Genomic DNA, 12759 nt, shown 5'->3' with positions numbered 1-12759 from the left:
AGGTGATAATTCAGCCTAGCTTTTGACAGTCAAGGTGGTAGAGTAGGTTACAAGGCTCTAGTGGAGTGATGCATTGAGCTTCCCGCCAGATGTCAGCCATTTTACAGAATTATGATACCAGATTTTTATAAATCAGTGAGACCCTGATCTTCTCATACCAAATGGCTATTACTATTCTTTTTAAAGCGCCCTTGGTTCCAGAGCGCTATACAAGCGATAGGGGGTGACAAAGAGAACAATACAAAGTCAAAACACGTTACAATAAGGTAAATGGCAGACTGGTACATGGGGATTGAGGACCCTGTCCGCAAGGGCTTACCTTCTACAAGGTAAGGTAGATGGGTTTTCAGGTTACTTTTAAAGGTCTTGATGGTGAATGAGAACCGGATGTGTCGGGGTAGAGAGCTCCAGAGTATGGGGAAGGCTCAGGCAAAATCTTAGAGAAGGTTGTGTGAAGTACGAACAAGGGGGGAGAACAAAAGGAGGTAACTGGAGGATCGGAGGTTGCGCGAGGGACAGTAGCGGGATATCAGGTCTGAGATATATACGGATTGGACAGGTTGTGGACGGCCTTGAATGTCATGGTGAACAGTTTAAAGCGAATATACCAACAGGTACATTCGCTTTAACGCGACCCACGGATAGATTGGCGCCGGCGCAGAGAAGCCGATGCCGCGGTCCATTTTTTGAACCGGGGCCTAGTTCCCGTGTACGGTGCCGTTCTTTCCATGGGTACCTGTCTGGAGCTGAGGCACTGGAGGCGGGCTGGCCCGCCCCCAGTGGGAGAAAATCCCCTCCCCTTTATGACGCGGCTCTGTTAGAATCAATGGAGCGGTGTCATAGAGGGTACCCGTGGATAGAACGGCGCCATACACGGGAACTGGGCCGTGGTTAAAAAAATGGACCACGTCACCGGCTTCCCTGCGCCAATCTATCTGTGGGTCGTGTTAAAGCGAATGTACCTGATGGTACATTTGCGTTAAAATGAATTCATTGGGCAATGGGAAGCCAGTAAAGGAATTGGCAGAGGCAAAGCGAGGGGTGGTAGATGGAAGGCCACAGAGGAGGATTTTACATAGTCCAAGCGGGAGATACTGAGAGTATGTACCAGCAGGTTTGTTCACTCAGGGTTGAGAAAAGAGCGGATTCAGGAAATGTTTTTAAGGTGGAGGTGGAAGGAGGTGGTCAGGCTCTGAATGTACGGTTTAAAAGCCAGGGTAGCATCAAAGGTGACCCCAAGGCAGCGGAGTTGGGGGATGGAGGACAGAGTGCAGCTGTTGATCATGATTGACAGATTAGATGGAGGGGTGGAGCGATGGTTAGTTATGTTTTCTCCATGTTGAGTTTTAGGAAGCGGTAGGAGAAGAAGATAGATATAGCCAATAGACATTTTGTGATCCTGGATAGCAGAGAGTTGACATCCGGGCCAAAGAGGTAGATTTGAGTGTCATCGGCATAGATGTTGTACTTGAAGCCGTGGGATTCTATGATGTGTCCCAGGAAAAAAAGTATAGATGGAAAAGAGGCCCTAGGACAGATCCTTCAATTCAATGAATTGCGGCCGTAGGAAACCCTGTCAGTTCACACAATGAAGCGAGCGGCTTCGGGCGCTTGCTTCATTGTGTCCTATGAGGAGTTCTGATGCGGGCGCGTGCTGATGCGCCCGCATCAGAACACTACGGCCATAAAGATCATCCGGCCGGTACTGCAGTACCAGCTGGGATGATCTTTGCAGAGACCGGCCATTCCGTGACCGGTCTCTTACATAGTGTGAACATAGCCTAAAGGAGGTGCGGGTAGGTAAAGGTGGAGCTGGGGTGAATGAGCAGTTGTCCAATAGCAGCAGACCAACACAGTCCTGTTTGTTGCTGGAGCAAGGGGTGTGAGAAAATTTAAGCTTTCCATAGGACTGTGAAGAAGGGGAAACTGTCAGTAGGTGTCAGCCATTTTACAGTTAGGCCTAAAAAGAATAAGTTGTGTTCAAGAAAGAGTTGGATGAATGAAAGTTTATTGCAGATAGAATGTGGATTCTAGAGGAAACCAAGAAAGGGACAGGGGGCTATGAAAACATATTGGTATAACCCATGGAAAAAAGTATTGGGGCACCTACCCATTATAAGGAAATTAATATATACTCCCCCATGCAGGCATAGCAGCGTCAACTCTTCTGAGAAGATTTTCTACAAGCTCTTGGAGGAATCTGTGAGTATTTTTGCCCTTTTATCCAGAAGACTGTTTGTGAGGTCAGATGCAGAAGCACACTAGACTCTCCTGCAAAAAGTATACAGGAAGTAGACAATTTAGTCACTAGTACACTCCCCTTAGGGTCCTATTACAGGGCTCTGCTAGATCAGTGCTCGTTTAATTAGCAGTTACACTGGCCAACTATCGGACAGCAAGTGTAAAATAATAAAGTATTTACTTACCTTACTATGTTCCCTGGTGCCCTCGGGCCTTCCATGGTGTCTGCAGCTGCAGCCAATTTCTGCACTAACAGGCCACTCAGCCAATCACTGGCCACGTTCCTGTCTCGGCCAGTAAACTGCATGTCAGTGCAGAGACTGGACCAGAAGAGAACAGAACACAGAGCTGCAGCCGCAGAGACCAGGAAAGACCCAAGAACGCGGTAAGGTTAGTACTTTATTTTATACTACAATCAGCAGCGGTCGGCCTGCATTGCTATTATACGTAGCGATGCGCATCCGGCGTCCGATGATGTTAGGGTTGGACCTAATGAAACAATCAGCCGATTATCGTTTTATTGGCTGATCGTTGCCTCTTATGGTGCATTTACACAGACAGATTTATCTGACAGATCTTTGAAGCCAAAACCAGGAACAGACTATAAACAGGGATCAGGTCATAAAGGAAAGGCTGAGATTTCTCCTCTTTTCAAATCCATTCCTGGCTTTGGCTTCCAAAATCTGTCAGATAAATCTTTCTGTGTAAATGCACCCTTAGGGTGCGTTTACACAGACAGATTTATCTGACAGATTTTTGAAGCCAAAACCAGGAACAGACTATAAACAGAGAACAGGTCATAAAGGAAAGGCTTTGGCTTCAAATCTTTGGCAGATAATATTTCTGTGTAAATGGACTCTAACACGGAGTGATAATCGGCCCAATTAAGTAATTAGGGCCCTTAATCCATCCTATCGGTACACTGCAGTATGTGTTTTATGCACTTCTGCCACTATTACGGTCATGTACCACCAAAGCATGATGTGAAAGGGGCCCTACATTTACAAAGATCTGTAATGTATGTGCACCGCCAGTTCTAGTTCTCATACATGGCAAACACACACACATCTCTACTTCAAAAACATCACATCTCCATGTGTGCTGCTGCATATACAGTATACACACTACCAGCTGTTCTATTCATATACAGTGCATTCACATAGTTGTTGCTGCATGCACATTACACACACTACCAGCTGCATGCATAGCTCTGCTTCATGCATATATGCTATAGTCACAATTGTGGTGTATGCACATTACAAACACAGCCCTGCGCCATGCATACAATTTTGTTACACACACACACACACACACCCCTGCACCATGCATACAGTTTTGTTACACACACGCACGCACACACACACGCAGAGCCCTGCACCATACATACATAGTTTTGTTACACAAACACACACAGCCCTGTACCATGCATACATATACACACAGCCCTGTACCATGCATACATAGTTCTGTTCCATACACAGCCCTGTACCATGCATACATACATACACACAGCCCTGTACCATGCATACATACATATACACACAGCCCTGTACCACGCATACATAGTTCTGTTCCATACACACAGCCCTGTACCATGCATACATACACACAGCCCTGTACCATGCATACATACACACAGCCCTGTACCATGCATACATAGTTCTGTTCCATACACACAGCCCTGTACCATGCATACATACACACAGCCCTGTAACATGCATACATACACTGCTCTCACACATACAGCAATGTCTGACCCCCCATCCATCCTATTGTATATAAAGCCCATCCTATAACTCCCCCCGTAGTGCTGACACCCCACAGCCCTCCCATACATGTGACTGATCACATGACGCGATGACATCATCAGATCCTTTAGTCAGCCAGGTCCCAGCATCCTCCCGTGCAGTCGGAGGACTGTCTGCAGAACTCTATGGTAGTGAGGCTCTCCATTGTACATATGTGGAGACCTATGGACGGAGAGTCTCCTGCCATGATGCCTGCCCGTCTATGAGGAGGCTGCCGGCTGTGCACAGTAGGTTGCTGGATAGAGACCATAGTTTCCATAGACTGCTCTGCATCCCTCAGTGAGGAGTTGTGCATGCTGAGTGCAGGGCTCTCCATGCTGAGTACAGGGCTCTCCATGCACTATATACATTATATATGAGGCGCTGCACACTCTGCAGTCAGAGCTCCATGCACTGATATAACGTAGATCTCCTGCAGAGGGAAGAAAGTGTTCCTCTAGCGCCACCTATAGGAAGCTATAAGCATTGCACCTCAGCTGTACAGACACCTCTTCCCTGTCCACAGGATAGATGACAGTGAGTGACCACTGGGGGCGCCATTACTGATCACAGGCAGGGGGTGTCTGGGTGGTGATGGACTCTCCTTTCAGTCAATGAGATTAATGAGGTGCAGTTCTTGGCTGTTGTCAGCCTCATAGAGATGATAAATCCTATCACATAAAGCGACTATCGGTCGTACTTGGCCGATTAGAGGCTGTTCCGGACGATAATCGTTTTGTGTAATAGCTCATGCAGATAGGCAACGATTAGCCGACATGCACAATGTTAGCTGATCGTTGCCTTTCTGCACAAACCTAAATCCCGATAATAATAGTGACGGTCTGCTGGTCATCGATCCATGCAATAGAAGCAGCGGAAGCAGATCATCACTATCTTCTATGGACTACCCGGATGATCTTAAGTTCATTCCGGTAGCACCCCACGACCCCCCGCTCCTGAGAAGCGTGTGAGTGGGAAACGAGAAGCAAGCGAGCGCTGACATGACAGGTCGGCGCTCGCTTCCTCCAAAATATTTGGCCGTCTGATACAGCCCTTAGGCATAGTATACACGACCCCTATTCTCCTGAGCATTTTGTGAAATATAAAAAAAAAAAAAAAGTTTTCCCTCATTATTTTGCACTCAGTACCCATCATGAGGTACGGCTGGCCCACTCAAGGACATCCACAGTTGTCGCTAAGCCGCTTTATTATCCTGAGTGTTTTGGGTCATTGTCATTGATGGTGAACCTTCAGTCCAGTCTGAGGTCCAGAGCGTTCTGGATCAGGTTTGGTGCAGGTGATGGTCACTGCCTGGTTTCCTCCAGACATGAGGTTTAGAATTGAGGCCAAAAAGTTCAATCTTGGTTTCTCACAGTCTTCGAGTCCTATATGGTCTTTTACTGAGCAGAGCCATAAGCAATAAATTCCAGTCTGCTAGAGGCTATAGTGATGGCTGACCTTCTGGAAGAATCTTTGGAGCTCAGCTAGAGTGACTATTGGGTTCCTGGGTTGGGTTTCTTCAATCCATATAAAGATGAATATTGAGTATTAAATGTATTTTAGCTTTTTCACAGGTCGCAATACAGCTAAGAATCCAGCAATGGATGCAGACAACTCTTACAACCGGTTCTCCGGGGAGGACAGCAGTCCACTGAGTGACAGCAGTTCTGGTATTGGAGATTCCAGCTGTGGAGAAATTAAAGAGGAGCCTCAACCTCACCCCATCAATGTACACCCCCCGCCTGGTTTTAAACCAATCTCTGATGGCGGAGCTGAGCCAGGTATATGTATGGCCTAATCAGACAATCACCCGACTTTACTTAAACTGTCCAATTGTTATGCAGTGTAAACTTAGACTAAACAGTCTATGAATGCACCAGTAGAATAGAAGAATCTTGGCGAGTTCCGGGATTCTTCTATGCTACTGCTCTGGGACTACTCCTACCACTATGTGCACCACCCGTTTTACAGGGTGCTATCTTCTACTATACGAATGGCTCAGGCTGTTTGATAAATCTGACTGTCTAGTCTAGGCTTATACCGCGGATTGTCCCAGTATAGTTGGTGCATTGGGCAATAGGAAACCCACCAAGCAGTGCTGCAATACACCACAGTATGATGGACTTGTCATGATGCTGCTCCTCTTATTTAACCACACCAATGGTGATAGAGATTACTTGAATGGTATGGTGTAAAAAGTATAAAACTATTCTTTTTTTTTTTTTTTTTTTTTAAAGAATGTGAAAATTTAAAAAACTGACTGAAAACTGTTCCTCCCCTCATCTTTAGCGATCTGTGAAATGTGTGGGATAGTTGGCACACGTGATGCCTTCTTCTCCAAAACCAAGAGATTCTGCAGCGTCTCCTGCTCACGTAGCTATTCATCCAACTCTAAGAAATCCAGTGTCCTTGCTCGGCTCAAGGTAGGTGGTCACATTTGTGTTTCTGTCGTTGGCCGACCATAAAGGAAGTCTCCACCATTTTGTGAGATTCCTTTTACATCACTTTAGCTCAGGGGAAGGGAACCTTGGCTCTCCAGCTGTTACAAAACTACAACTCCCATCATGCTTGGCTCGCCAGCTGTTGCAAAACTACAACTCCCATCATACATGGACAGCAAAAGCTTTAGCTTTGGCTGTCAAGGTATTATGGGAGTTGTAGTTTTGCAACAGCTGGAGGGCCAAGGTTCCCTTCCCCTGCTTTAGCAGCTGCTAAACTTCTGGGCTACTTATTATTGTGCATGTTACATGTATTTTGTCTTCCATAGAGAATATGGATCTACTATACAGTATTTACCCCCACAATATTGATGCATAACTCTTGAAACTTTGAACATTTTATCCATAAGAAGACATTTTTAGGCATATTTGGCATATTGTTGCGCTCACGTTAGTTTATCTCCTCAGGGGAAACCTCCTTCAAAGAAGGCGAAGGTTCTGCACAAAGCTTCCTGGTCTGCCAAAATCGGTGCATTCCTCCAGTCTCAGGGTCCAGGACTACTAGCAGATGGCGCCCCCAGTGGACAGGATGGTAAGGAGGGTCACAGCACACTCCGCAATGGGACTAGAAGACTGTGTAGAAAAAAATAATTATTTTAAACAACAGCAGTGTGTTTAGAGATGCCCTCTCCATACATGAACATAGTCTAAAGGCCCTATTATGCCAATCTGGCAGATATCGCCCTGTCTAATAACAACAACCATCAGCTGAGGAGCGAACAATCCTTCACTCATTGACTGATTGTTGTCTTTAGACAAGTTTAAAAACCTTTGCTCTATGTAATAGCTGATGTGCGGCCGATGGCTGATAAATAATAATAATATTTATTTGTATAGTGCCAACAGATTCCGCAATGCTTTATAAAAGGGGTCATCTGTAGAGATGAGCGAACCTGGAGCATGCTCGAGTCCATCCGAACCCGAACTTTTGGCATTTGATTAGCGGTGGCTGCTGAAGTTGGATAAAGCCCTAAGGCTATGTGGAAAACATGGATATAGTCATTGGCTGTATCCATGTTTTCCAGACAACCTTAGAGCTTTATCCAAGCTCAGCAGACTCTGCTAATCAAATAGCGAACGTTCGGGTTCGGATCGGCCCGAACCCGGTTCGCTCATCTCTACTCATCTGCCCTCAGTATATAAGAAATAATAAAGATGTTGGGGGAGATTTATCAAACATGGTTTAAAGTGAAACTGGCTCAGTTGCCCCTCGCAACCAATCAGATTCCACCTTTCATTTTCCAAAGTGTCAGGTAATGATTTTATTTTGTGAACTCCTTGTGATTACAGTGCAGTAACATCCAGTATCTCACAGGTAACGTCTTCTCTGATTAGAAGCGTTCACTTTACTTTTTCTTCTTCATCTGGCCCAGACTGCAATGATAATTTCTATCCAGCCATGACTCTCCTCTCAGACTCAGAACCTGCCAGACAAACATCTTAGGCTCCACACCTTTTTAGCATTTTCCCCAATTTTTTCCTTAACCATAGTGCTTCACATGGTAGTAATGGAGAGATGTGGGAGAGGTAGGTGGTTTGGGGTCCCTGATAGATTACTCCACTAGTTCCACCCCGCAGTAGTTAGTTTGCCCTTAGTATGTAGGACCTTCATGTTGGTAGTATGCCACCTGTTATTATAATCCCCTTGTAGGGAGTTTGCCCTATTTAGTTAGGAACCCTATTTAGATAGTTTGCCCTCCTATAAGTAAGCCCCCCGTGGGTAGTTTGTTTTTTCCTGTTAGGACTCCCCTGTAGGTAGTTTGCCCACTGTAAGTAAGACCTCCCCTGTTGGTAGTGTTCCCCCTGTATGTAAGACATCCCTGATTATAGTTTGTAAATAAGACCTCCTCAGCAAAATCAAAAGCACATACTTAACTTGACTCCATCTTCTAGGACACAGGCAGCTTCTTCCTCCAGTCACTAGAAGCCTGGAGCGCCTCTCGCTTCGACACATAGGTACATGATTTGGTCACTCCTTTTGGCGATCCTACATAGTGATTGACAGCTCACAGTGTATGCACACTTGGGCACAGATAACTGTCAATCACGAAGAAGGACCACCCACTTGACTACCTAGCCCAGAATGAACAAAGAAGACTTCTATGAATAAAGGACAAGTTACACTAACTCCTTTGTCACAAGATTTTATATCGCTCTGCTCCTGCCCTATGACATATTTGAATGTGACTGGTTACTATGATATGTATGTCAGTGGATCAATTACCTTTCCTCTTCTCTTGCAGCCATAGTTTTCAGCTTTGACTGGGGAAAGTACATTTCAGAAGGGGATTACTATGCGGCCCCTGTCAGCTGCTTCAGACATGTGAGTTGTGTCCTATGTCTCTTCTTTCAGTCGCTGTAAAATCTGAATTACATTAATTGACACATTGTGACCTGTGTTAAAGTGAAGGATTTTAGTAGAATTTTTGTTTTAAATTTTTTTTATTTGTCCTTTATCCATAATGTTAATTTAATGTAATTCCTGTTTTTCACATGGTGTAAGGTTCCTCTCCATGATCAGTGGGAGGATATATCCGAGGGCATCAAGGTGGAGAGCCTCAACACAGACGCTGTGCTTCCCAGTCGTGTATATTGGATCTCATCTGTCGTAAGGATAGCAGGTGGACTACATTCTCTATCTGCTGTTCACCTTTGTCGTTTCAAACACCTTTCCTCCATGTGATGGCCTGTGTGATTCCTAACATACTTGTTAATGCTTTCATTTACAAAAAAATTTACCCTTTACCCCAGGAAAAAAGCCCTAATATCCTGTCCTCTAGGGGTCTCAGATCCCTGCTGTCCAATGACTTGTTAATCAAATTCCATCTCTAGGAATAGAGAGACCAAGACTCAACACAAAAAGTGGGCGCGAGGGATTCCAGAGCTCATTCACGTCAGTGAGCCTGCGCCACCTCACTAGTAGATTGCCCCCTGTGCTGCCCCTAGTACACGGCCTCCTGCTGACCCCTAGTAGATGGCCCCCCTACTGCTGCTGCTCCCTAGTAGATGGCCCCCTGTGGTGCCGATGCTCCCTAGTAGATGGCCCCCTCTTCTCCCTAGTAGATGGTCCTCTCTGCTTCTCCCTAGTAGATGGCCCCCCCTTCTCCCTAGTAGATGGCCCCCTCTGCTTCTCCCTAGTTGATGGCCCCCTTTGCTTCTCCCTAGTAGATGGCCCCCCCTGCTTCTCCCTAGTTGATGGCCCCCTTTGCTTCTCCCTAGGAGATGGCCCCCCCTTCTCCCTAGTAGATGGCCCCCCCTGCTTCTCCCTAGTAGATGGCCCCCCCTGCTTCTCCCTAGTAGATGGCCCCCTCTGCTGCTCCTTACTAGATGTCCCCCTCTGCTTCTCCCTAGTAGATGGCCCCCCCTGCTTCTCCCTAGTAGATGGCCCTCTCTGCTTCTCCCTAGTTGATGGCCCCCTCTGCTTCTGCCTAGTTGATGGCCCCCTCTGCTTCTCCCTAGTAGATGGTCCCCTTTGCTTCTCCTTAGGAGATGCCCTCCTCTGCTTCTCCCTAGTAGATGCCCTCCTCTGCTTCTCTCTAGTAGATGCCCTCCTCTGCTTCTCCCTAGTAGATGCCCTCCTCTGCTTCTCCCTAGTAGATGCCCTCCTCTGCTTCTCCCTAGTAGATGCCCTCCTCTGCTTCTCCCTAGTAGATAGTCCCCTCTCCTTCTCCCTAGTAGATAGCCCCCTCTGCTTCTCCTTTGCAAATGGCCCCCTCTGCTGCTCCCTAGTAGATGGCCCCCTCTGCTGCTCCCTAGTAGATGGCCCCCTCTGCTGCTCCCTAGTAGATGGCCCCCTCTGCTGCTCCCTAGTAGATGGCCCCCTCTGCTTCTCCCTAGTAGATGGTCCCCTTTGCTTCTCCCTAGTAGATGGCCCCCTTTTCTTCTCCCTAGTAGATGGCCTCCTCTGCTTCTCCCTAGTAGATGGCCTCCTCTGCTTCTCCCTAGTAGATGGCTCCCTGTGCTGCTGCTGTCCCCTAGTATATACCTGTCTGCGCTCCCTAATTTCTTGTTGTGTGAGGTGACAGGCCGCTTAGCCAATCACTGGGACAGTGCTGCGGCCAGTGATTGGCTGAGCAGCCTGTCACCTCAGACACTGCAGAAAGCTAGCAGGGCATCAGCGATCGCGGAGGGGTATGTATAACTTTTTTCCCAGAGTCGGCCGATGATTTTAGGTCCGGACCTAAAGATATGATCAGCTGATGATCGTTGTCATCGGCTGAGCATTGTCTTTGTTATACGGAGTGATGCTCTGCTGAATCAGCCTGATTTGGCAGATTATCGCTCCGAGTAAGGATGTCACAGGGTAGTATTTCTGATACTTTTTTCGGCCTATGTTACCAGTGTATTTGCTGTTGTATAAAGTTGTATAATGATGAAGCTTAGATAGTAAAGAGCTTTGTTGTTTTTTTCCCCCCTTACTATAACTATTTAATTCCCGCACAGGTTATAAGGCTTTGCTGCAATATGAAGGTTTTGAAGATGATTCCTCACATAACCACTGGTGCAATCTAGGCACTGTGGACATTCATCCCATAGGATGGTGTGCCGTCAATAGCAAGATCCTGGTGCCTCCGCAGAGTAAGAATTGCTAGCTGTCATTATATTATAACATCACTTTTTTATTGATATTTTTTGTTCTTTAATATGTTCTTCAGCACTTTACAATGTTGTCATATATAAAGTGTACCCGCCCTAAAAAAAACTTTTGCCGGTACACAGGCACATGTGAAAAGTTTTGGTCAACCAGTCAGGCCGGTGGAAAAAAATTAGTTTTCAAATCAACTGCTGTCATAAATTTATATAAATCTGTAAATTACTTCTATTTAAAAATGTCAATTCTTCCAGTACTTATCAGCTGATGTATGTCCTGCAGGAAGTGGTGTCTTTCCAGTCTGACACACTGCTCTCTGCTGCCACCTCTGTTCTTGACAAGGACTCTCCAGAATATGGTATCCTAGTCCTTACAATGGAATATTGTACATATTAAAGGGGTTATCCAGCGCCATGTTTTTATAGCGCTGAATAACCCCTTTAATAATAAAAAAACACACAAGATCTGTGGAGAAAAATTGGCCGCAATGTTTATTATTGTTTCATTTATCAAATATTAACCATATGTTTATTTAAAATTCCATATAAAATTAATCTCCATAACAAACCATTAACCAATAAAAACATTTCCAGCCCTGTGTTCGGCAACTAACACACCCCACTAAGGCTGTAAGGGTCTATGTTTCGTTTTTAATGAAAGCACTTGGCAGGGCAATTGTAGATAGCGACACGATTGTTCCTTTTGTGGTGGGAGTCACCCATTGCTCCGCTGCTACAAAAGGGCCGATCAGATGGGACAACTTGCTGTCAGAGACACTGTGGGAAAACCTGGTAACTTTGGTGAATCTCAAAAACATGGCCCCCTTCCTAAATCTATACCCAAACAGGTGCTGAGTTTCTTTTTAGAGATTTTCAGTTTGGTTTCCTAGTCCCCGCTTTTGATGGAGTGGGTTGTGTTTGTTTTCCTAATCCTAGGTTGGCGCATTGTGATGTAGTTAGGGATAAGCTGAAAAAGAGGTTGGATGACGTGCATACTGCGGGCCCTTTTGATTCCCCGGGCCCTTTTGGAATTTCAGAATTTCTCCATTGGGTATTGTCCCTAAAAAGGACCCTGGTTCCCTTGTGATTCCTCAACAATGTGGGTGATCCGGGTAATGCTACTGTTTGTTATACTTCTTTTAATGACGCTTTACGGTGGTTGCAGCCGGCTAGTCGTGGTGCCTTCCTTGCTAAGGCTGATAATAAATCTTTTTCAATTTTTCAATGGTAAGTTCTACTATGATAAATGCCTGCCTGTGGAGTTTTTTATGTGCTGCAATTATTTTGAACGGTTCATCCACTACTTGGATGATTTTCTTTTCATTGGCCCGGGGGGATAGCGATGTATTGCGTTTGGTGATGTCTGTAACTGGTTCGGTGTCCCCCTGACCAATGAGACGATTGTTTTGCCGTGTCAGGTGCTGGATTTTTTGAGTGTCACTATTGATAGTTCCAGGATAGAATTCAGGTTGCCCGTTGATGAATTGACTAAAACATTGGCTTCTATTGAGTATGTTTTGTCTGAAAAGAAGGTTCTGTTTAAAGAAATTAAGAGTTTATTGGGTCTTTTGAATTTTTGTACACGCATTATCCCAATGGGTAGAGTTTTTGTTACGCAGTTACAGGGGGCTGTAAATCTCTTT

The 12759-nt window shown here is 45.7% G+C and overlaps 1 protein-coding gene across 1 annotated transcript in view; it reads left to right on the top strand.

Annotated features, from left to right (window-relative positions):
* The first annotated feature begins 4137 nt into the window (after positions 1 to 4137).
* The window catches only part of L3MBTL2 (L3MBTL histone methyl-lysine binding protein 2), a 34014-nt gene continuing 25392 nt past the window's right edge, over positions 4138 to 12759 (top strand). Inside the window, exons 1-7 of the mRNA XM_069968936.1 lie at positions 4138 to 4276; positions 5592 to 5809; positions 6318 to 6451; positions 6935 to 7058; positions 8770 to 8849; positions 9030 to 9147; positions 10970 to 11104. Of these exons, the coding sequence (XP_069825037.1) occupies positions 5629 to 5809; positions 6318 to 6451; positions 6935 to 7058; positions 8770 to 8849; positions 9030 to 9147; positions 10970 to 11104 (772 nt within the window). The 5' untranslated portion in view covers positions 4138 to 4276; positions 5592 to 5628. The remainder of the gene's footprint in view (positions 4277 to 5591; positions 5810 to 6317; positions 6452 to 6934; positions 7059 to 8769; positions 8850 to 9029; positions 9148 to 10969; positions 11105 to 12759) is intronic.

Source organism: Dendropsophus ebraccatus, chromosome 4 (assembly GCF_027789765.1).
Source record: "Dendropsophus ebraccatus isolate aDenEbr1 chromosome 4, aDenEbr1.pat, whole genome shotgun sequence".
In the NCBI taxonomy this organism is placed as follows: Eukaryota; Metazoa; Chordata; class Amphibia; order Anura; family Hylidae; genus Dendropsophus; species Dendropsophus ebraccatus.
The sequence above is the reverse complement of the archived record's forward strand: the minus strand, read 5'-3'. Positions and strand labels throughout refer to the sequence as shown.